At 37.6% G+C, this 20,554-nt stretch overlaps 5 protein-coding genes across 9 annotated transcripts in view; 1 reads left to right on the plus strand and 4 right to left on the minus strand.

The window, feature by feature from the left end:
- Positions 1-894: 894 nt before the first annotated feature.
- Positions 895-4,661, plus strand: ugt5e1 (UDP glucuronosyltransferase 5 family, polypeptide E1). Its single transcript, XM_057357059.1, has one exon. It carries the CDS (start codon positions 1,470-1,472, stop codon positions 3,075-3,077), a length of 1,608 nt encoding a protein of 535 aa, XP_057213042.1. The 5' UTR covers positions 895-1,469; the 3' UTR covers positions 3,078-4,661.
- dedd (death effector domain containing) lies at positions 3,646-8,799 on the minus strand. Of its 5 annotated transcripts, XR_008964689.1 has the most exons (7): positions 8,598-8,799; positions 7,003-7,679; positions 6,741-6,845; positions 6,438-6,575; positions 5,873-6,297; positions 5,258-5,360; positions 3,646-3,953 (listed from the first exon to the last, which is right to left on the minus strand). XR_008964689.1 is itself a non-coding variant. In XM_057357062.1 (6 exons), the coding sequence occupies exons 2-5, from the start codon at positions 7,562-7,564 to the stop codon at positions 5,894-5,896; spliced, it is 1,209 nt and encodes a 402-aa protein (XP_057213045.1). In that variant the 5' UTR covers positions 7,565-7,679; positions 8,598-8,799; the 3' UTR covers positions 3,646-5,360; positions 5,873-5,893. The 5 variants fall into 5 exon arrangements, 3 of the variants coding, with proteins under 3 accessions (XP_057213045.1, XP_057213046.1, XP_057213043.1); XM_057357062.1 differs by having other exon boundaries at positions 3,646-5,360; XR_008964688.1 differs by having other exon boundaries at positions 3,647-3,953; positions 5,258-6,297.
- A 139-nt stretch (positions 8,800-8,938) lies between these two features.
- Positions 8,939-11,547, minus strand: LOC130568303 (phospholipase A and acyltransferase 2-like). Its single transcript, XM_057357064.1, has 4 exons — positions 11,439-11,547; positions 10,827-10,947; positions 9,773-10,071; positions 8,939-9,627 (listed from the first exon to the last, which is right to left on the minus strand). Exons 1-4 carry the CDS (start codon positions 11,454-11,456, stop codon positions 9,553-9,555), a joined length of 513 nt encoding a protein of 170 aa, XP_057213047.1. The 5' UTR covers positions 11,457-11,547; the 3' UTR covers positions 8,939-9,552.
- A 58-nt stretch (positions 11,548-11,605) lies between these two features.
- bgna (biglycan a) lies at positions 11,606-17,791 on the minus strand. The gene is made up of 8 exons (XM_057356733.1): positions 17,677-17,791; positions 15,646-15,915; positions 14,369-14,481; positions 14,009-14,222; positions 13,453-13,563; positions 13,158-13,251; positions 12,762-12,900; positions 11,606-12,549 (listed from the first exon to the last, which is right to left on the minus strand). The coding sequence occupies exons 2-8, from the start codon at positions 15,890-15,892 to the stop codon at positions 12,352-12,354; spliced, it is 1,116 nt and encodes a 371-aa protein (XP_057212716.1). The 5' UTR covers positions 15,893-15,915; positions 17,677-17,791; the 3' UTR covers positions 11,606-12,351.
- Positions 17,792-19,202: 1,411 nt separating this feature from the next.
- Positions 19,203-20,554, minus strand: part of si:dkey-6n6.1 (uncharacterized protein LOC100170811 homolog) — a 6,432-nt gene continuing 5,080 nt past the window's right edge. Inside the window, exons 9-10 of the mRNA XM_057356732.1 lie at positions 20,122-20,448; positions 19,203-19,953 (exon numbers count right to left, since the gene is read on the minus strand). Coding sequence (XP_057212715.1) covers positions 19,773-19,953; positions 20,122-20,448 — 508 coding nt within the window. The 3' untranslated portion in view covers positions 19,203-19,772. The remainder of the gene's footprint in view (positions 19,954-20,121; positions 20,449-20,554) is intronic.

Here is a 20,554-nt window from a genome sequence, read left to right on the forward strand (position 1 = left end):
CTCCAAATGATAATATTCAGTTTGCATTATGCAAGTCACAAGTAGAACAGTGTGTAATGCTTGTAACATCCAACTCATATGTTTGTTTTCATCCTTTGATTGTTTCATGCTTTCTTGGTAATGTATGGTTTAATGGGTGCAATTAAAAAACGAGTAAAAGGTTTAAATCACAGTGGAATGTGGTGTTTGTAATCCACAGACATAATTTGTTTGTGAGCCCACCTCACTTTCCATCACCACTCACGTGCTTCAGATCAGTACTTTTATGCTAGGTTATTTAAAAGAGGAAGCACATTTTAAGGCCAAAGTCCAACACCATGCTGTTTGCAGTCAAATATGCTATTCATTACTTTGAATGAGAGAAATACTACAGAGAGATATAAATGAGCCTGCAGTCTTGGCAACATACATCAACACGTCTACCTGCCATATCAGGAATCTAAACTGCAGCTTTAATACTTGCAAGACTTACATTTCAAGACTTTTCTTCAGGAAATTACAAAGGACCAGGTACTGTGTCTTATTCTGCTTGTCTATGGGATCTAAAATGTTTGATCAGAAATTCAGAAGCAGTTCAGCCAATTTAAACAGGAAATAAAGACTTTTTTAACTCCAAATGCCAATGTACAAATATCCTCTAGTCAAATTTGCCAGCATATACGTTTTGCATAATGCTAGACAGCCTTTACATAACACTTCTATTTAACACACATATCACAGAGTAAACTTTACAGTCTGTATGCATAGCCTTAACACTGATATTTGGTAACATTTTTGCAAATAACAAAAAGAAAAACAAAGAAAAAGTGTTTAAGATGATTAACAAAGACTGAAGAAAACATTGTGCTTGATTGTCATATTTTATCTTATAAGTTGAGCAATAATATCATTATATGATACTATTAAGGCTCAACATATTTTGAGTTTAAAAACTACAAAAGGATCTAAGCCCATTCATTTTTCCATTCATTCATACCCCGCCCGCCAGCATTTTTTAACATTTTCACTAAAATTTGATGGCTCACTGTACATTTTCTGTATTAATATATGGACAAACAATATATCAAATGAAAGAACAGAGTCTCTGCTTTTAAACAAAGAAACCGTATTTTTCTATCTTCATTTGTTCTTTTTTATCACCTCTTAGATGTGGGTAGATTTCTTCAAAAATGCATCACTTTGATTAAACAGCTGAGATAATTAGCATTTTTTGTCAAAGACTAACCCAGATTAGACTCAGAACAATGATTAAAAACAGGGAAATTTTACTCAAAAAACAGATAAAATATAGACGTTCTAGGTTCCGAGAATCTGTACTCTGTACTCTTTGGCAGGGAACCGTTGATTTTTAAATAACGACTCGTCAGAGGCGGGGAAAGAGTTAATGTAGGCCTACACAGATATTCAATGATTCCTCTGTTCCATATCAAAACGATCATCTATTCAAACATGTACTGTATTTTCAGACAATGCTGTTGTTGCATAGCCTCCTCCACCCTCGGATCTTTGTCTTCGTTGCTTTCCTGTGGAGTTGTCCACCATTTTCCCTGGCTGGTAACATCTTAGTCTATCCTGTGGATGGAAGCCACTGGCTTAACATGGACATTCTGCTCAGAGAACTTCACAAGCGAAGTCATAAACTAACAGTGGTCCGTTCTGCCACCAGCTGGTACATACCAGAGATCGCCGCGCACTACGTGTCCATCACCGTTCCCGTTTTGCGTGTCAACAGCCTGGAGGACCCACAGTTCATGGCTTCTTTTCTTAGGAGAAACATCGACATTCAACGAAATGAAGGGTCTGTTTGGTCATTCATAGGCATGCATAAAGAAATTCTTGCTATTTTAGAGGAGTGTCACAGATCTTCTGCTGAGATGGTGAGGATCATCCTGGAAGATAAAAAGCTGGTGAACAGACTCAAAAAAGCGAAGTACGATATGATGTTGACTGACCCAGGCTTTGCAGGAGGGGTCGTGTTGGGCGCATACCTGAATCTACCAATGGTGTTCAACGTGCGGTGGATTACGAATGAGGAGGGTCACTTCGCAATCGCACCCTCGCCACTTTCCTACATCCCGACTATTGGATCCATCGTAACAGACAAAATGACCTTTGCAAACCGAATTAAAAACATCCTGCATTACGGAATTGGTCAATACATAGATCATTTAATCACAAGGCCTCTATATCATGAAGTTATCAGCAAATACATAGACCCAAATACCAACATATACACTTTAATCCAAGGAACTGATTTGTGGCTCATGAGAGTCGATTTTGTATTTGAGTTTCCTCGTCCTACAATGCCCAACGTGGTCTACATTGGAGGCTTTCAATGTAAACCCTCCAAGCCTCTACCGGCTGACCTGGAGACATTTGTGGAGAGTTCTGGAGAGCACGGGGTGGTGATCATGTCTTTGGGGAGTCTGCTTGGAAGTTTGGTTCCTGACATATCCGAAGTCGTCGCGTCTGCCTTCGCTCGCCTGCCACAAAAGGTGATTTGGAGGCACGTAGGGGAAAAGCCATCTTCTTTGGGAAACAATACGCTGGTAGTGGATTGGTTGCCTCAAAATGACCTTCTGGGCCATCCTAAAACGAAAGCTTTCGTCACACATGGAGGAACGAATGGAGTTTATGAGGCCATCTATCACGGCGTGCCGATGCTGGGCCTCCCACTCATCTTCGATCAGTTTGACAACATGGTTCGCCTCCAGGCCAGAGGAGTAGCACAAGTGCTCGACGTCACAGCCGTGGATGTAGATACGCTAACACAAGCACTTAGGAACATTCTAGATGAAAATCAACCGTATCAGAAAAACATGCAGCGAATGTCAATCCTGCATCGTGACACACCCAGCAAGCCAATGGACAAAGCCATCTTCTGGCTGGAGTTTGTTATGAGGCATAAAGGGGCAGCACACTTGCGCACAGAGTCTTATAAACTTCCATGGTATTCCTACCACAATGTGGATGTATTGATGCTTATAACAGGTTTGTTTGTGGGAGCCTGTCGGTTGCTGATCATGATGAGCAGGGCTCTGTTAAAAGTTTTTGTCAGAAAAACAAAAAATGAGTGATGTATTAGGCAACACTAGTTTTTTGGTTCATAAAGTTAAAGATTAACATTAATATAAGATATTAATGATATTAAAATATTTGTAAGTTATGTATCAAGCTTTCCCAAAGTCAGCCGTAAACATTTGGTTGAGCCAATGTCCTTTGAAATTTTAATGTTTATCAATTAGAGATGCAACGACGTATTGGTTATCGGTCGATAAAAGTGATTTTTCACACCGTCGGCTATTGGCAGAATAACAGACAATGATCAGGGCCAATATATCCTGTCAATCAAAAGAGGACAGGAAAAAGCAATTAAGAAGCATCACCAGTTTGAAGTTTAATATTAACAGTCATTATACGAAATGACATTTAGAAAGTTAAGAAAAAAAAATTCAGACTAGGTATCAGCAGATATGAATAATCAGCTATTGGTATCGGTGGAGAAATTTTGTATCAGTGCATTTCTAATATCAATCGAAAAGTTGCTTATTGATTTCTCTGAACAATAGGCAGAGACAGTAGATGTAAAAAAAATCACAGCTCAAAATACACAATAACAGGACTATAACAGTATTTTTTTATTATTTGTTTTATTGATTTGTACAGACATTGAATGAACCAGCTGTCTATTTTGCACATAAGTTTCACTTAACACAACCACCGGCATGGTCAACAAAAATAAAATGATTCCGAAATCAGTCATAATGCGACAGATGGCCGATGCTGTTGAACATCTCCTACATTTTGGAATGGTGTATTACTATATATGGTTACGATAGGTGAAATACTTGAGAGAGTAAAAAATAAAGTGCTCCGTCTTCATCTGTTCTAATGTGTCACTTTTGAGAATACTCATCTCACCTCTCCAAAAAGTAGCAATCCCATTTCTTTCTCTATGAAAAACAAAGTATAAAAAAGGTTAGAAATGTCTAGATATTTCAAATCTACAGACCACAGCTCAATTTTCACTGTGTGATATGTAAGGGGATCAATGTCATATACATGCAAGATATAAAGACAAACACTTGAACACAATCAATAGAACATGTAACCTATATAATAGATACCAGTCTGTAACTTTGTTTAGTTCCAATAGGAAAACATTACAAAAAATGCTTTTTTCCTTCTGTAATAATTATAGCAGTATCATTCATCGATCCACAACTAACGTCTCACTCTAAAACTCATAAATGTTTCACTCTACCCCACAAGTCACCATTTTTCTTTAAATTTTCAACAGTTTCTTTATATTTTAGAAGATGGAGAAATGGGAAAGAATGAATGAGAATAGGAAGAGAGAAAGGAAACAGCTTTGGTATTTTAAAAGTACAGCGAAAAGATTTCAAATCAAATTACATTTTCCTACGATTGTTTGTTGCTCAGACAATATTGTTCCTTTTCAGTCATGTTTAAACCCAGGTTGCGTTTCAGGTTGGCACGTTTTGTGTTACACATCACTTTAAACTGCATGAAGGCTTGTTGGACAGATTGGGCAGATTATTTCAACACCTGGCAGAAGTCTTTCCTCATAACACATTTTTTATAAATTATATTAAATACAGCACATCTAAAAAAAAAAACAATAACAAAGCACCACAAAATGACATGAAAAATAAAAAACAGAAAGGTTTAGCTTCTGTCAGGTGTGTGGCATTATTGCAAGTGAGAAAACCTTTCTTGCATCCCAAAACTCTACAAATTAATTTATGACAGAACCAATAAACCCATTTGTAAAAATTAAACAAAGCCTTGGTCAAATACTTCTGTCACATAAACTGCCTTCACAAAGCCAATCTTTTCTGTATTACAACCACTTTCTGTCCAGACATTTATGCTGAATTTGTGAATCAGTAATAATGACGGTTATAAGTAGTCCTAATCATTTTGGGAAAATCTTGACAAAGAGCAAATATTAATATGCAAATTTCAAATGGAGGGGATATTTGCCAACTTGAGTGTTTTTTCATAGTCAACAAAAAAATTACAGGGACATGCAAGATCAAAACACAATCTCCAACCAAGCCATCCAGAAGATTCAACAGATTCAGATTTTGATATCCACCGCACCCCACAACATTAAACAAACCCAAATGTGCAACAACTTCAATACAGAAATTGAGATCTTGCTCTGTTTCAAGTAGTATAGTGAAGCTAAAATGTTGCCGTGTGTTTTGAAACTTGTGTGATTTTTATTTACTTTTTTATGCGGAAGGTTCATTCTGGAGATTCTGCTTTGTGAGGTCACATGAAGAGGAAACATTCAAATGTTCCAGATGACAAGAACTTCAAATGGATTCGGACTGTATGGAAAGGGAAGAGTTTAAGCAATGTTTCAGCTGGCATCTTAAAGGCAAATCAGTTTTGTATAAAATGTTATGCAACCTTGTTAATCTTAATGAGATGAACATCTAGGCAGGAGAATTTCACTAAAAGTACATGGCTGTAACAAGACTTGATAGAAATGGAAAAAAAACACATAATCTTAAAACAAAAGCATTCGTGTTATTTATGCAGGAAAAGACCAAATAAATAAAATGCCTTTGTCCGATACTTCCCCCTTCATGTTTTATTTCCACAACTTGAGATACTCAAAATAAAAATAGAAATAACACAACTTTCCACAACATTCTTTAACCATCATTGTTAGCTGAAGACACAATACCCGGCCTCTTTTAGAGCACCTTCATCTTAAGAGTCACGTCTTTTTCTGTTTACATTCCTTACTTCCTGTGTCCCCAAACCTCCATTTATACCTTCTCATTAGTGTCCAAATCTCTCCTCATCACGGTCTTTCTGAATTTTTTCCACTTACCGACAATAGTCGATCCCACCACTAGGACAAGGGACCCTCCTTGCTGCCCATGCTCGCTCCTCCCGCCACCAGGTTTCTCAGCAACTTCCTCCTGCCGGCCTGGTAGTCTTCTTCATCCACGTTCACCAGCAGCTTAATGGCTTCATGGCCAACAGCTTGCTTTAGAGAGTCTGTGATGAAAACGCCCTTCAGGGCTTCCAACAGTGAGCCGTTGATGTAGTCCCGCCAGAAGGCGTCCAGGTAGGTCAGCTCTGAGAACTTGATGTCACAAATGATGGAACCCAGATCACGGGATTTGAGGATGGTGTTGGCTTGGTTGAAACGCTCAAACTGCCTCTCTAGTGCCTCCTGCTTGTTGGAGAAGACGTTGCCTTGCAGAGCCGACTCGTGTTGGCAGTACTCGGCACGTACTCGCAATCGTATATCTGTGAGATTGGAAAGAAGCTTTAAAACACAGCCTTACCAACATATTGGATTTTTTCATTTATGCTGATAATCAAATGTCTGACTACAAGAAACGTATTGCCTGTAAGGAGGCAAATCAGTGATAGGTTTGTGTTTTTACCACAGGTCTGTTTTTCTCTGCAGTCGGCTGTTGTGTGAAATCTCTTCCGTTTCCTGCTTGGCGCAGGTGGGATGGGTTTAGCACGCGGTGGGCATACATGGGGTCCTGAAGGAGGACAACAGATCAATGGCTGGGGTCCTGAAAGACACATACAGAACATGTCAACACCTGATTACAAGCACTACTATGTTGTTATTCTTGTGATTATAACATTATTTAGATTAGCTAGTTCTATATTGAATTGGCACATGCCAATTCAGAATTAGAGAAGGAACTATGTTAAGCCCAGTGTACGGGACAAACCTGTTCTTCTGTGAGGTGTACCCTGCCCAGTCTCTCCTGCTCCTCTAGGAGAAACGTATCGCACAGATGTCTCCTCCAAATATTTATCCACTGGATCTGGGCAAACTAGAAAATAAACAGCAACATTACATATTTCCCAAGCCAAGCAAGCATCCAAATAATATGCATAATAATAAAAACGCAGCTACATTACACACAATATGCATTACATACAATATAAATAAAATTAGTAGCTCCACAAACTACCAGCAAGATCTCAAACCTGTCTGTCTCTTGCGCAGAGTGACATAGGGTAGCAGGTCATGGCGAGTTATGATGCGGAGCAGCTGAAGAACGTGCCTAAAGTTCGTCTCATCACACCGCCCCTGTCGCTCCAGAGCAAGCAGGAAGTCCCGGCCGCTCCGTATCCCTCCTCTCTCGTACTCGTCAATAACGTCCACAAATAGAAAGGATAGCACGCGCACATCCCGATGCGTCAGCTGCGCTCCCACAATATCAAACATGCGGTGAAGTGAGTATAGCCCATACGCATCATCCACGGCCTCCTCCGGCCAAGGCTCGACCCTGCCGGATGCGGGTCTCCTAGAGGAGTGGGAATTCCCGCAGGATGGAGGAGTCAAGCGGCTTAGAGAGAGTGCGAGAGAGTTACCGTGAGCTGTCGAGGACGAGGATGCCGCAACCCAACCTCTCCGAGGAGAGGAGACCCCGGATCGGGAATACGAGTCTATAGAGGAACGTGGAATGTGTTGCCTGCCCTGACTGGAGGAAGAGTTCTGTGGAGAGATGAGGGCAGGGTTGGCATTCCCATGCTGCTGTGAGGTCATCACTCTTTGCTAGACGGCTGACGGGTGGGGTGGATGGCAGAAGGCCCTGACAGCAGAGCGAAGCTCAAATCGGTGTCAACGCGCTCAGCCCACAACTCTCACCTCCGACTTTAATCTAGAAGAGAAAATAATTAACAAAAGACAACAACCATTGTTTAAATGTTAGATCACAGACTCCAAGGCAGTTTTAGGAAATAGCGTAATGTAATAAGAAACTCAACGCATTTGTATTAGTGTTTCAAAATACAGATCTGGGTAAGCTTTACAATAGTTTAACTTCACAAGAAGCTTCAATTAGGAGGACAATTGAGCTGTGCTCATTGTACACAGCTATTTAAATAGAATTCAGAAGCATCTATTGCCCAACTGTTTTCTAGATTATGACAGTAGCCATTGCTCAATACATTTTAAAGAATCTATTTTAGCAGAACTATTGTGTAACTGACAAGCTTAAATAAAGTATTTTATATACTTGGTTAGTTTTTACAATACAACCATATAGAATACGTATAACTAAATCATTGGTTGTATGTTTACAGTACAAACCATTAACATTAAGTGTACGTTATTGAAATTACTTTATTGGTCTAGTTAAGGTAATAAATAAACATATAACAGGTTCAAGAGTGTGGCTATTAGGATAGCAAAATACAGCAATCACATGATTTTTAAAGATATGCAATCACTGACAAAAGTAAAAAGCATTCAAACTATTTCATAAGGCAGCAAATGAATAATAAAAAGACGCTTAAATTAGCATTCACATGCCAACAACCGTGCAAAATCTATCTGGACAGCTGTGTGTTAGCCTGCTGTCTAGTGGACCCGAGGAGGGGTTGAATAACACCCTGGTTTTTTAAGAGTATGTTGATTTTTCAATTCAATATTTATTAACAACTACCCCTAGAGTCTATATATTAACAAACATATTTAAACGTAATGTAAAAGTGCTTAAAAATTAGCTTAGCAACGGACTGCTGGTATGCTAACGTCAACAGCGTGTAGCAACACTGAAGGTACACAACTGTCTTACCTCTTTACTTTCATGAATCTCTTTATAAACACGGCGACAATAGACTTGCACTTCGTTCAAACATGCGGACAGGTCCTCATACAGGTGCAATGATGGTTTCTGGGGGTAATTTAAACGGTTTGGTGAAGCTTGGTAACGAGCCCATTTTTTGTTCCTCTACTAAAATGTAGGTACATCCGGGACATGCGTGAGCGTGGGGCAACATCCGGGGAATGTAGGAAACGCTTCATCTTTATTAAACAGGACAATGCACGCTCAGCGTTTCTTACACCTGACAGATGTGTACTAGGATTTTTTAAACAGATATTGCTATGAATAGATTCACAAGAACAATGTTTTTATAAAGTAGAAATGTTTATTTGGAAAGAAATTATGAATGACAGAACATTGACCCTATCCCTTATGTATGTTACTATGGTAACCATGTTACTGCCAAAATACAGTACTAGTTATGGGGCAAGTACAATTATAACAAATTACTATGAGATTAAATTACATTAGTTAATGCATTATCTAACATGAGCCAACAATTAACAATATTTTATCTATTATTCTTAGACTTCATGAGTTAATGTTGGTTATTAAAAATGCAGTTGATATTATTTGCTCGTGTTAATTCATTGTGCATTACTAATGTTAACAGAGAGATTTCATTCAAGTGATTATAATATTTGTCTTATTTTGTGCGTGGGTGTGTGTGTGTGTGTGTGTGTGTGTGTAGATTGTAAGGGTAGATTCAATCATTTTACAAACATCAGACTGTTTAACACATTTACAGCAGTTCTTTGTACATTTTTCATACACAGCACAAGACGTGAACCTGACATTAAACTTAAATCTTTACATAACTACAAACCTGCACATATGGTTTATCACAAGAACATTATTACATGTAGCCTGTATTTAGTGAAATAATGCAATATTTTTTTGTGATATACGTCATTCTTAGCATAGATTAAGATGAAGGAACAAGGTAGCCAAACTGTTCAGTAGCCTCCACACATTCCTTGTTTTTGCTCTTCCCTGGAATCTGTTGAAACAAATCATTGTAATAAAAAATCCCTATGATGGAATGAAGATGAACTGAAAATTTTAAAGAGCAGATAATAGATTTAGGCAGCATTAATGACTTTTGTGTCATATATTGCACTATAATACTTGGTGCATTAACTCACCTGATTGCACACAGCTTTTCCGAACCGGATAAATGTGGCAAAGTGTTCACAGTTACATGTAAAAAGCTTGTAGGTAAATTCTTTATCCAGTAGAGCATCTCGTCGCCGTCTCATGTCCTCCTCAGGTGAAGATGTGAAAGTGTGATGGTTATTGCTCACTGAAACTTGAGCTCCTTTAGGTACATTAACCTCAGCCAGGAGCTGGCGACGTATCTTAGTCTCTCCAAGCAAAAGATCACCACAGACAGGAAAAATTGCCTGGAGGTAGCCCCGAAATGTACTCTGGATCTGAGTTTCATCTGGATAAACAAATACAATACAAGACAGTTTAAGTGCAGTTAGTATTGTCTCCATGCATGGCTGTCATTTATTTATTCTAAAAGATAAAGTTATGCCAAATATTACTTGAGGATACTAGTATAATAAAAAAGTATGTATACATGGGTGTCTCTGCAAATACGGGCACTTTTGACTCTCCAAAAACCCCTGTGAATTTTAATCATCAGAGTCTGTAATACACATAAAACGCAAAACAAAATTGCATGGAATCATTAAGATTTTAAAATTTGTAATTAATATACAGTAAACATTGAAAATGTGCTGTGGTAAAAGGTTCACGTTTACTTGAAAAAATCATAACAATGATCAGGAAATAATACAAAAATTTAAGATGCTGTAAATTAATATGCATATTAAACAAATTCTTTTGAAATAAGGTGAAATTGTAATTCAATTAACTTATTTTAAGTATTTTAACATTGTGACCAGAGTTGTGCGACATGAACAAAAATGGCGTTTGGACCTATAAATGCTTCATAATTTTATATTAAAACACATTAATCATTAATTATATTTTTGTCAAGGTGTGTGACGACACTGTGACTATATTTATAAAGCGTCATATGACAAATTTTGACATGAATCTAAAATTTCACTGCTGGGACTTAAAAGTGCCCGTAGTTGCAGAAACACCCACATACTGTAAATATAGTCTATGTATATATAATACTAGATAATGCTAATCTATGATAGGCCTACATATAATTATGCTTACCAGCAACAGCGAAGTGAATAACGTATCCATCCCCGTCGTACACGCCCCAGTGTGCGTAGCCAATGGGATAAGTGAACTCAATCAAATCTCCAAAATGAGCAGTGGATACAATGTGCTCAACCTGTGCACGACAGTTCAATTCGTCATGTTACGCCTCCTGTTACAGGTTTTAGAACAAGTTTGACCACATTTACAATAGCTGCACTCCGTGATGACTTTTTAAACTGTCGTTATGTTGTCAAACGACGAAAATATCCCGTAAAGTCATCCAATCAACAGTTATGTAAGTGTTGTTCTATATTAGATCAATTAACGACCTAAATAAAATAAGGACGATGTTACGTTAAAGTCACTTTGTTAAGTCATTTTGTTTCCGTTTCAGTACGACACATTAAAACCTAGTCGTATTTTTAAAAGAATGAATAGGCAATGTTACACAAAGAACAATAATCTCGAGTTTATGTGTTCATGATGTGGAACATAAATCAGTTCTAATGAGACTGAAGTACATGACATCCCATCAAACACGTCACGATGACATAAAATATACAGATTTTATAGTTTTGGAATATTACTCTTTAAAGTAAAAAAAACAAATATTTGTTACGTTACCTGTTTCGCGTAGTCCATGTTTGTTGCTGTTTAGTCGACTCGTTACGCATAGAAACTAAATAATGTATTTTGCCAAGCCTTTTAGGCGTGGTCATAGGACAACCGCCAGACGGACTTGTTTGAAAACATTTTCCTCACAATTTAATTCATGGGCGGAGCTAGCATGTGTAAGGGTATGATTTATTATCGATAAAGTATTCCAGTAGCTGCTTCAGAGATAACGCTGTTGGTAACTGCTGGTCTAGGATCATGCGGATCAAGTTATAGGCATACAACATAAACGAGTGTAAAGTGCAGTACAATGCTTTTGTTGAGATAAAAGAAAAAATTTAAGATAAGATGGAGGTTCACACCTCAAAAACTTTAGTCCACCTAGGCAACCCATTTTAAAATCACTCATTAAATGCATTTAGACTTTTTTACATTAAAGTAATCAAACAATCAAATAAATAGGTCATGTTGTAATGTCCACAACGATAAACATCCACAACCCAATTGAAAACTTTATTACAGTATTACTGTAATGAATAAGTGACGATCAGCCGTCCAGGCAATCTGTGAATGTATCTTATTTAAAGATGCAATTCATGAAAACTAATGAAGCTGTTAACAGACATTTCAGCAATGATTAGACAACTAGAGTACATATTCATTAATGTCCATTAAACATTCAGCAGAATTACACACATGAAAACTTTTAAACTGACGATTTTAGCTTTGAATTTGTGAATCTCTTTTTATAGGAGTTCATGTTTCTTCCCAATTTTCTCCCGAATCTCTTCCAAATCCATGGAAATGTGATGCTTCTTCTTTCAAGACTCTTGGCTTAAATGTTGAACAAAATCGGATGCTCTCTATTTGACTCCTTAATCTTCCTCTGGATGATTGTTATGATTTTAGAACATTGCATTTTTTACTTCTTGTGGTTGCCAAACTGTACGGCCATGTGGTCACTGACACAGCGGAAAGCAGCAGGCTGCACCTCCCAGTACCTGATTGGGTTGTCAAAGAGACTGATGCCATTGTAGAAGACCCTCTTCACTCCAAAACTTGTAGGGCAGAAATCATCCACCCCGACCTCAGTGATGTTGTTTGAGTGGAGGTAGACAACCTGCAGAAATTGTTGTTGGGTGTTTTAAATGAACAAGAATTAGTGATAGCATTACAAACAAGGAGGATTACAAACAAAGAACAGGATATATTAAATAGACACACATGCACCCCACACTGCATTTTTACATTAAAAAAAAAACACAATTTAGTATGATTTATAAGATGTTTTCCTCGCATCGTATATTTACCCTTACTACACACAAAACATACCTGTAGATACTTCATAGGAGGCAGTCCACTGGGCACTTTGGACAGAAGGTTGTTGTCAAGGTGCAGCTCTCTAAGACTAGTCAGATAAGACAGAGCACCCTGCTCGATGTGGCGAATTTTGTTATTGCCAAGGCCCAACCTATACATTTATGAAGTATAAACGGAGAAAAAGTAGTGCTTGTAGGCTATGAGGAGATATTTCGATTTTAACCACTAGAGGACACCAAAACCAAACTTTACACCATAAACATACACCATGGACACTCTAAATTTCTATGGATTTTATTTGTTGAATTAACATTGTAATTAATTTTATGACATGAGGCACAATGCAATCTGACTACATACATAAATGACGGTAAACTTACCCAAGAATTAAGAATGTTTAAGGTTTACCTCTGCAGCTGAGTGTACTGGCTGAGATCCACCAGCTCAATGGCCTGAATCTGATTATGGTCCAAATGAAGCTCATGAAGACTGCTGGGAAGGTCTGATGAAAATAAGACACATTCCGTAAAGAACAGAAAGAGATACATTGTGTCTAGAAAAGACTGGGACACATTCCATGTAGAAAAAAATCTGCATCCTGTTGCACAAAACACAAAAATGTCTCTATTCTGTATGTATACAATACAGACGTAAATGTAATTAATTCAATTATTCTAATTACATGTTGTATCTTTCTCATTACCTCTGGGAACACCAGTAAGTTTGGCTTCAGAAATGCGCAAGTAGTTCAATTTAACACCCATAAATGCTCCAGGTTCAAAACCACTGTTCCGGAGTGGATTACGGCCCATTTCTGCAATATCAGAACCAAGATTTGTCAATGCTCCTTTAGGTTGTCCCTTACAAAACAAAAATATATGGGAATATACTGGAAAACATAATACATAAATACGATATGTTAATACATTTCCATATATTGGAAACGTGGGCTTATTTTTTAATATATGAAAACGAATTCCTTATGTAATATTCAATATAATGTAATGTTGTAATGTATTAATAATGTATTATTCTACAGTGTATATTTTCAAAAATATATTAAGTATAATAAAATATATTGACGGATATACAGTAAAGGAACATATATTTCTTTGCCTAAGGGGTCAAAAGATATCAATACAGAATTTTGAGCACTAGAGGTCATCATCGGCATATATATGGTTTTCAATGAAGACCATGAATCAAATCATTAGCAAAGTTCATCAATATATTGCGAAAAAGCACACAGACCGTCTTACCAATGACATGCATGTTGTGGAGGCCTGCGAAGCTCAATGCCGGCACCCTGTTGATGTGGTTGTCATGGATACGCAGCTCAACCAAGGTTTTAGGCAGGTTTTTGGGAATGGAGGTGAGACGGTTGTGCGAGATATATAACTTCTGCAAACGTTTCAATGGAAGGAATGCCCTGGCGTCAATTCTGGAGATCTGGTTATACCGTAAAACCAGCGCCTGCATGGGGATAGAAGTAAGTTTCTATGTCAAATCCATGTTTTATTTATTCTGATGTTAGACAACTGATAAGGGCACAATACATGATTACTGATGTATGATGGCAGAATGTATTTATGACATAATAAAGATAATATAGCTCTTACATAGAGGTTGGTCAGGCCCTTAAAGTCTCCCTCTCTAATCTCTGTGATCTTGTTGCTCTGGAGGTCCAACAACAGCGTGTCTGCAGGAATGCCACTTGGAACGTATCTTAAACCTGTTGGGCGACAATGCATAAACAAAAGTCAATAAATTGCTGTTTGGGAATGAGGTTTCAGGGAAAATCAAGACTTTGGATCAAAGTTTGTTTAGGCTTGAATGCTTTGATAGTTTACTCCATGAGGGTGGGTGACACTAATTTAAGGGTGTGTACGTTTTCCAGGGTTGTGAAGCAGACTTAAAGTCAACATAAAATCAAAATTGACCAGTCACATTCTTAACAGACATTTCATCTTTTTCTTTATATTATAAAAAAAAGAAGAGACACGTTTATAAATAAAACAATGTACATTATAACCATCAGTAATCAGAATTTTTTTTACTTAAGTTGTTGTCCATCCGATTCCATCACAAAGTAAAAAGTACACTGTCTATGAAGCACTTTCTTTAGAATTTATCTCAGTCTTTGAGTTACTCAATCTTACTTGTAAACTTCTCAGCGAGCTATAATTTCGGAAATGTTTGGTAATTCTCTGGGCTCTGTGTGTAGTGTGCTCTGTTGTTGTGTTAGCATTCCCACTCTGAGCTCTATAATTAAGATGGAGCCGAGTGAACAGAGCTCCACGTAGCACATTATAACATGGAGAGCGAGAAATGAGAAGAATAGCTGCATTTTATAAAACAAATATTACTGAATCATCAAGCAGGTATATGAAAGAGGCAGCTGTGCTTGGGTGGCACCTGGGATCAACAGAAGTCATCCATTTGGCTATACAATCCTCATTCCTGGTGAAACCGACATCATAGTTTATGGCACGTTTGCTGTACCGAGTAAAATAACCAGAATGTCTGTCTTCTCAGGTGACCGACCACACACCACATGTGCCGTCTGATGTGGATAGGCCAGATTAGCGGTGTGTCTCAACTGGTATCCGTTCTCAAGCTAAATTTGACCCTGATCTCATTCTAGCCTTTAATGTGGATGGTAAAACCTAGCAATACTTTATATTTCCTCTTTACTTGCCCTACTTTTAACCACAGCTTTGATTTATTTTGAATTTATTTATATTTGTGAATAAAAGTTTTAGGCAAGAATAAAAGTTAAAGCAGGTTTTTGATCATTCATGATGTTGGTAATTATAAGACAAATAAGTAGGAAACACTATAACTCATTTAATCACAAACTGATGTAGTCTTCACTCCGTAGACTATACAGGCCCACCTAAATCTGAGCATTGGACCACTCTGAGGTGACACCGGCAGCCAAATGGGCACGTGAGGTGTTCGGTTTCGTACGGATCCACAGCCGAGCCTTCTTCCTGGTCTTTCATCATCATCACCATCAGCTCTTTTACATCAATGTCCTCACCAAAATCCCAGAATCCATTTTGCTCAAAGGGTAGGGTGGAGGAGTATGATGGCAGGTGGGCAGTACAAAGAAACAGGAAAGCCACGAAAACTGACAACATGGCTGCCAAAACCAGTTTTTAATCTGTGGAACATACAGAAAGAGGTAAGCTTTAAAAATATGGCACTTGCTGTCCACACTTTTTCATAAACCATAAATGGTACTTTGCATCCAAAAACTGCTTCTGGTATGATCCATTATTCCGTGGTCTCATTAAGCTGTGAATGTACAGCGGCCTCACTGACAATCGCAATAAACAAATCTGCTTCTCACATTTACAAGAGCAAAAAAATCTAATTGTACCTGAGACTAAAAATGTTAAAAATGTGAATTGTTTGGGTTAGATGCACCAACGTGTGCAAGTGTGTATTTTTGTAACCTGCCTTCAAGCTATATTTACAGTCACAGCAGGTCTTTTATTCTTCTCAGAAATGTCATCTGAGTGTATTTTTGTGTCTTTTGTCCAGTTTAATTATACAGCTGAAACCACCCTGATAAAACGTTAGCAGAAGAAAACGTAAAGACAAAATTGTTACACTTCTGATGCACATGACCGATAAAACTGCAGCTGTTTTAAGTCTAACAACTGGACAGTGCATGGTTCTAAACACATTTCTGACCTGTAAAATTAGTTTAAAAATGTTGAAGGCATAGTTCACCCTTAAATAAAAGTTTTGTCATCATTTATTCACCTTTCTGTCTTCCCAAAGCTTTATATAATTCTTTCTTCTGTGGAATGCAAAAAAATATATTTTGAGAAATGTCTCAGTGGTTTGGTGTCCATACAATGGAGGTCAATGAGGGTCAATGTTGTTTGCTCGTTCTTCAGAATATCTTCTTTAATGTTCTTCAGAAGAAAGAAAGTAATACAAGTTTGGAATTACACGAGAATGAGTAAATAATAAAAAGATTTTTATTTCTGGGTGGCCCAAAGACATTTTTCAATGTATTTCAATGTGGAGATACACTGCTCCTCTTATATGAGATTCTCTGACCATCCAGATCTACTTCAGCTAGTTCTTTTCTTATGCCACGTGTTGTGTGTGTGGTTTTAAACTGCCTCCAAGTTCTCCCTCTCTCTCTTTAAATTCACTCCCACACCCTTCACCACAGAATGGCAGAAGGACCACATTACTGGCAAGTTCAACACATTGTTTTTGGAGAGCCACCCTGATTCATGCCCTGAAATAAGGACACTGAATGCACCAAAATCATATCCTCTTTAAAAAATACGATGTTATGTAATAAACTGGCGGACCTATTCTAAAACACACATAAATTATGATATTGCACTTCCTCATTTTAAATAGCCAGCAATACTAAATGTAATGTTTCTCATTTATCATTTTTTGATAGTCTTCAGCACAGTGCGTCTATCTATCAAAAGATTTCTCAAACATAATTAAATGAAAAAGTTTCATATTTTTAATGAAACTCTCTTCTTCGAAGGTACACATTAATGGTGTGACGTCAAATAGTTATAAAAGGCTAAATTACATCTCATATTAAAGAGATGAAAATTTCTCTCGGATGGGCTTATAAAAGACTAAATTACTACATTCTGTCAAGATTACAGACTTGACGTAGACGCACACGCAGATGAAACGACATTTTTCAAAGATTTGATTTTTCAAGATAATTTAAGGCGCCATTTGGGGAAATTACATCAAAATAGGCTCAAACAAGTCTTGTACATTCAAAGAGCAAATCACGACAAAAACAGGTAAAAAAACATAACAACAGATGTTAAGTTACCATGGAAATTAAGTTACCATGGAAATGCATCAGGTGCAAAAGTGGTCTGTAATGTCTGTACGTGAGAATAAAGGCATTAAGACTTCTTACCTGTAAGATGTGTGTTTTCAGATTCTATTTTCACAATGTTTGAAGCAGACAGATTTATGGTTTGATCATTGTTTTGGATGGTTGTCTTTTAGTTCCTTGGTTTCACAGCACTGAGCAGCACCTGCGATTGAAAACAAGACAGCCTGCAAAAAGAGGGAAAAATGTTATTTGGGACATTCCCACTCAAGCTATCTTTCCCTCCCACTGTTTTTGCTCTTTCTTTTTAGGGGAGAGAAAAAGAAAGAGAGAAAGAGAGAGAATTAGTGCAAGCGTGGGTCATATCAGGAACCAGCGTTTTTACCAAAATATTGTTAAATAGAATTAAATAGGCCTTTATTAAACTTCTGGTTTACAAATTTTTATTAAAATGTATTAAAAGAATGTACCTTTCTCAAGTTCTTTGATTTTTCTGTGTTTAAGTCCTTTTCAAACACATTGAAATATATGTCTTGATGTGAGAAACGTCCCACAAACAATAGAAAGTAAAAGTTAAAACAATTAGAAAAATTCATTAACAGAATGTTGGCTTGACAATGATGTAGTCAGACAGACAGAAAGCTAGATGGAACTTGAAAAGTCTCATTTCTATGCCATGGGAGAATTAACCTGACATAAATGGTATATTTACTTAGATGTGGCTTTACTGTATGACACGCTAGGAGCCAAAGTGTATACATTTCTTGCCACAGACTTCCAGGTTGTCTAGGATACGCACTTTTAATATGAGGAAGTATTTCTTCATGGTTTAAGACATGGTCCACGCCCTGGAAAGAATAAAAGTCACAGAAATATATACATCAACAGAGAATCAATGCAGAAGCAGCTCAAAGAAAATAATCTGGTAGACTGGCCTGCTGTGGGGTTGAAAAAGAGGCACTTGTGGCAGTAAGTTACCACTTTAAGAGAAGACTTTCTCTGGACAAAAATAGAGCAACCAGAGAGCGCCACTGCCCAGTGTACTGTCATAATACAGAATGACGAAAGATGTGCAACTCAGCACTGCTGCTCTCTGCCATCTGTATTTGGTTCATCATTTTTTATCAAATGAAAGCCATGATTTTGATTAGGTTGTCACAGATCTACAATGTGAGAAATCACTGTAAAATGAAGAACTTAAAAACAACAATAGTTAGTGCCAGTGGACCGGTGGACTGTGTGCCAACATGTTGTGCGACCCGAATTTGCCTCCCGTCTTGTGGTTCTTTTTTGTTTTCTTTGCAGTATTTGAGGTCATGAAAAAATACAGAGCATCTTTTCTGTTATTTTGACCTGTTTCTCCAGTTTTCATTTTCTGCAAATAAATGCAAATAGAAACAATATTTTTATTTGAAATTTGGGAGAAATATTGTTTCACATAATGAGTTCACATAATGAAACAAAAACCTTTACCTAACCCTATAAATGGTCAATTTTAAAATCAGAAAAATTGTCTCTTCATTTTTTTTCTGCAGCTGTATATTTAGAAAAAAGTGAGTGGAGAAAATGAAGATTTATTTATTTAGGTGAATGTTGTCACTTCTCAACTTTATTGTAGTTTGTGACAAAGAACACAACAACACACAATACACAGTATTACAAAACAGAAGATAAATGCCAAAAAATGCTACAACTTGCAACACACTAAAACATTCAGAATATGAGCGATATGTGTATTTTGCACGTTAATTAAGTTTTTAATAACGATATTGCATATACTGTGGTATAAAATAAATCCCTATGCAAGTTTTACTTTAAGTTTCAGAGAGAGAATTGACAATGAAATAAACAGACAAACACAACCAACAACAAAAAAAGAAAGGCACATAGCACCATGTATCTGTGAAAAAAAACCCACTACAATGTGAACAAATGAGCATGAACAAAGCTGAATCAAATGTCAAGCAACAAATGCCTGCAGTAGTTTATATCACAACTGTGTGCATATGTAATCCACAACGACGACAGACAATACATCCCTCTAATGTAAAAAATCAGCTGCATCTGTATCTTCACATCATCACATTCAAAGTTCTGAATGATGACTATGAAAATAAGGCAAAATAGCTCAATACTCTTTCAGTGTGATGTTCTGTAAACATGAGCTTGATGCATGGGTTTCATTCCTGGAGTCCCTCATACCTCTGAGGCCGCAGAATGACACTGTGGTAGGTCTTGATGCAAGAGAAGGCTGTGGGTGGAATGATGCGGCGCTCGATCAGGTTGTGCTCCAGGTGAACGGAGACCAGAGGGGAATCATCGCGGGCCGTAGTGTCACACAGCGAGTTCATGGTGACGTAGCTGTAGAGAGAATATCATTACCACCACCTGCTCAAATCATGGTTTTGACTTAATCTATTGGAAACTGGTGATATTGGAAAGTCAATTGTCTGTGTCAAGACACATAATGTGGACCAGTCAGCCCCTGCTGGTGGATAAATTAACTACACCATTCTGGAGTTTACTAACCTGATGTAGTTGTGGTTAAGTCTAAGATGCTGAAGTGCCTTCAACTGTAGAATACCTCGAGGAATGGATCTGAGCTGGTTATGGTCCAACAGAAGTTCAGTCAGTGAATTGTACAGGCCCAGGAAGGACACCTCATTTATTCCGTCTTCACGCAGCCGGTTATAAGACAGATGCAGGGAATCCAGGCCGGGCCGCATGTGGCCGAACACGTATCCAGGGATGCGCTCGATTTGGTTGTGATGCAGGGTGAGCTGCCGCAGCCCAGACGGCAAGAAAGAGGGCACGTGAACCATCTTATTGTGGGAGAGGTCTAAAAACTCTAATTTTCTGAGGAAAACAATAAAAAATATATTAAAATGTGTCCATTTACTTTAATACATTTTACTTGCCATATTTGTTATATATATACATATATATATATATATATATATAT

Source organism: Triplophysa rosa, linkage group LG17, assembly GCF_024868665.1.
Source record: "Triplophysa rosa linkage group LG17, Trosa_1v2, whole genome shotgun sequence".
Classification (NCBI taxonomy): domain Eukaryota; kingdom Metazoa; phylum Chordata; class Actinopteri; order Cypriniformes; family Nemacheilidae; genus Triplophysa; species Triplophysa rosa.

Coding starts and splice junctions, on each gene's coding strand:
- ugt5e1 (XM_057357059.1), top strand. CDS start 1,470: ATGCTGTTGTTGCATAGCCTCCTCCACCCTCGGATCTTTGTCTTCGTT.
- dedd (XM_057357062.1), bottom strand. CDS start 7,564: ATGACCTCACAGCAGCATGGGAATGCCAACCCTGCCCTCATCTCTCCA. Junction 6,846..7,002: donor TCTGCGCAAGAGACAGACAG/GTTTGAGATCTT, acceptor TTTATTTTCTAG/TTTGCCCAGATCCAGTGGAT. Junction 6,576..6,740: donor TACACCTCACAGAAGAACAG/GTTTGTCCCGTA, acceptor TGTGTCTTTCAG/GACCCCAGCCATTGATCTGT.
- LOC130568303 (XM_057357064.1), bottom strand. Junction 10,072..10,826: donor TATTCACTTCGCTGTTGCTG/GTAAGCATAATT, acceptor TTGTTTATCCAG/ATGAAACTCAGATCCAGAGT. Junction 9,628..9,772: donor GAAAAGCTGTGTGCAATCAG/GTGAGTTAATGC, acceptor TTGTTTCAACAG/ATTCCAGGGAAGAGCAAAAA.
- bgna (XM_057356733.1), bottom strand. CDS start 15,892: ATGTTGTCAGTTTTCGTGGCTTTCCTGTTTCTTTGTACTGCCCACCTG. Junction 14,482..15,645: donor GGTCCAATGCTCAGATTTAG/GTGGGCCTGTAT, acceptor GTCGCCCAACAG/GTTTAAGATACGTTCCAAGT. Junction 13,564..14,008: donor CCACAACATGCATGTCATTG/GTAAGACGGTCT, acceptor CTGATATTGCAG/AAATGGGCCGTAATCCACTC.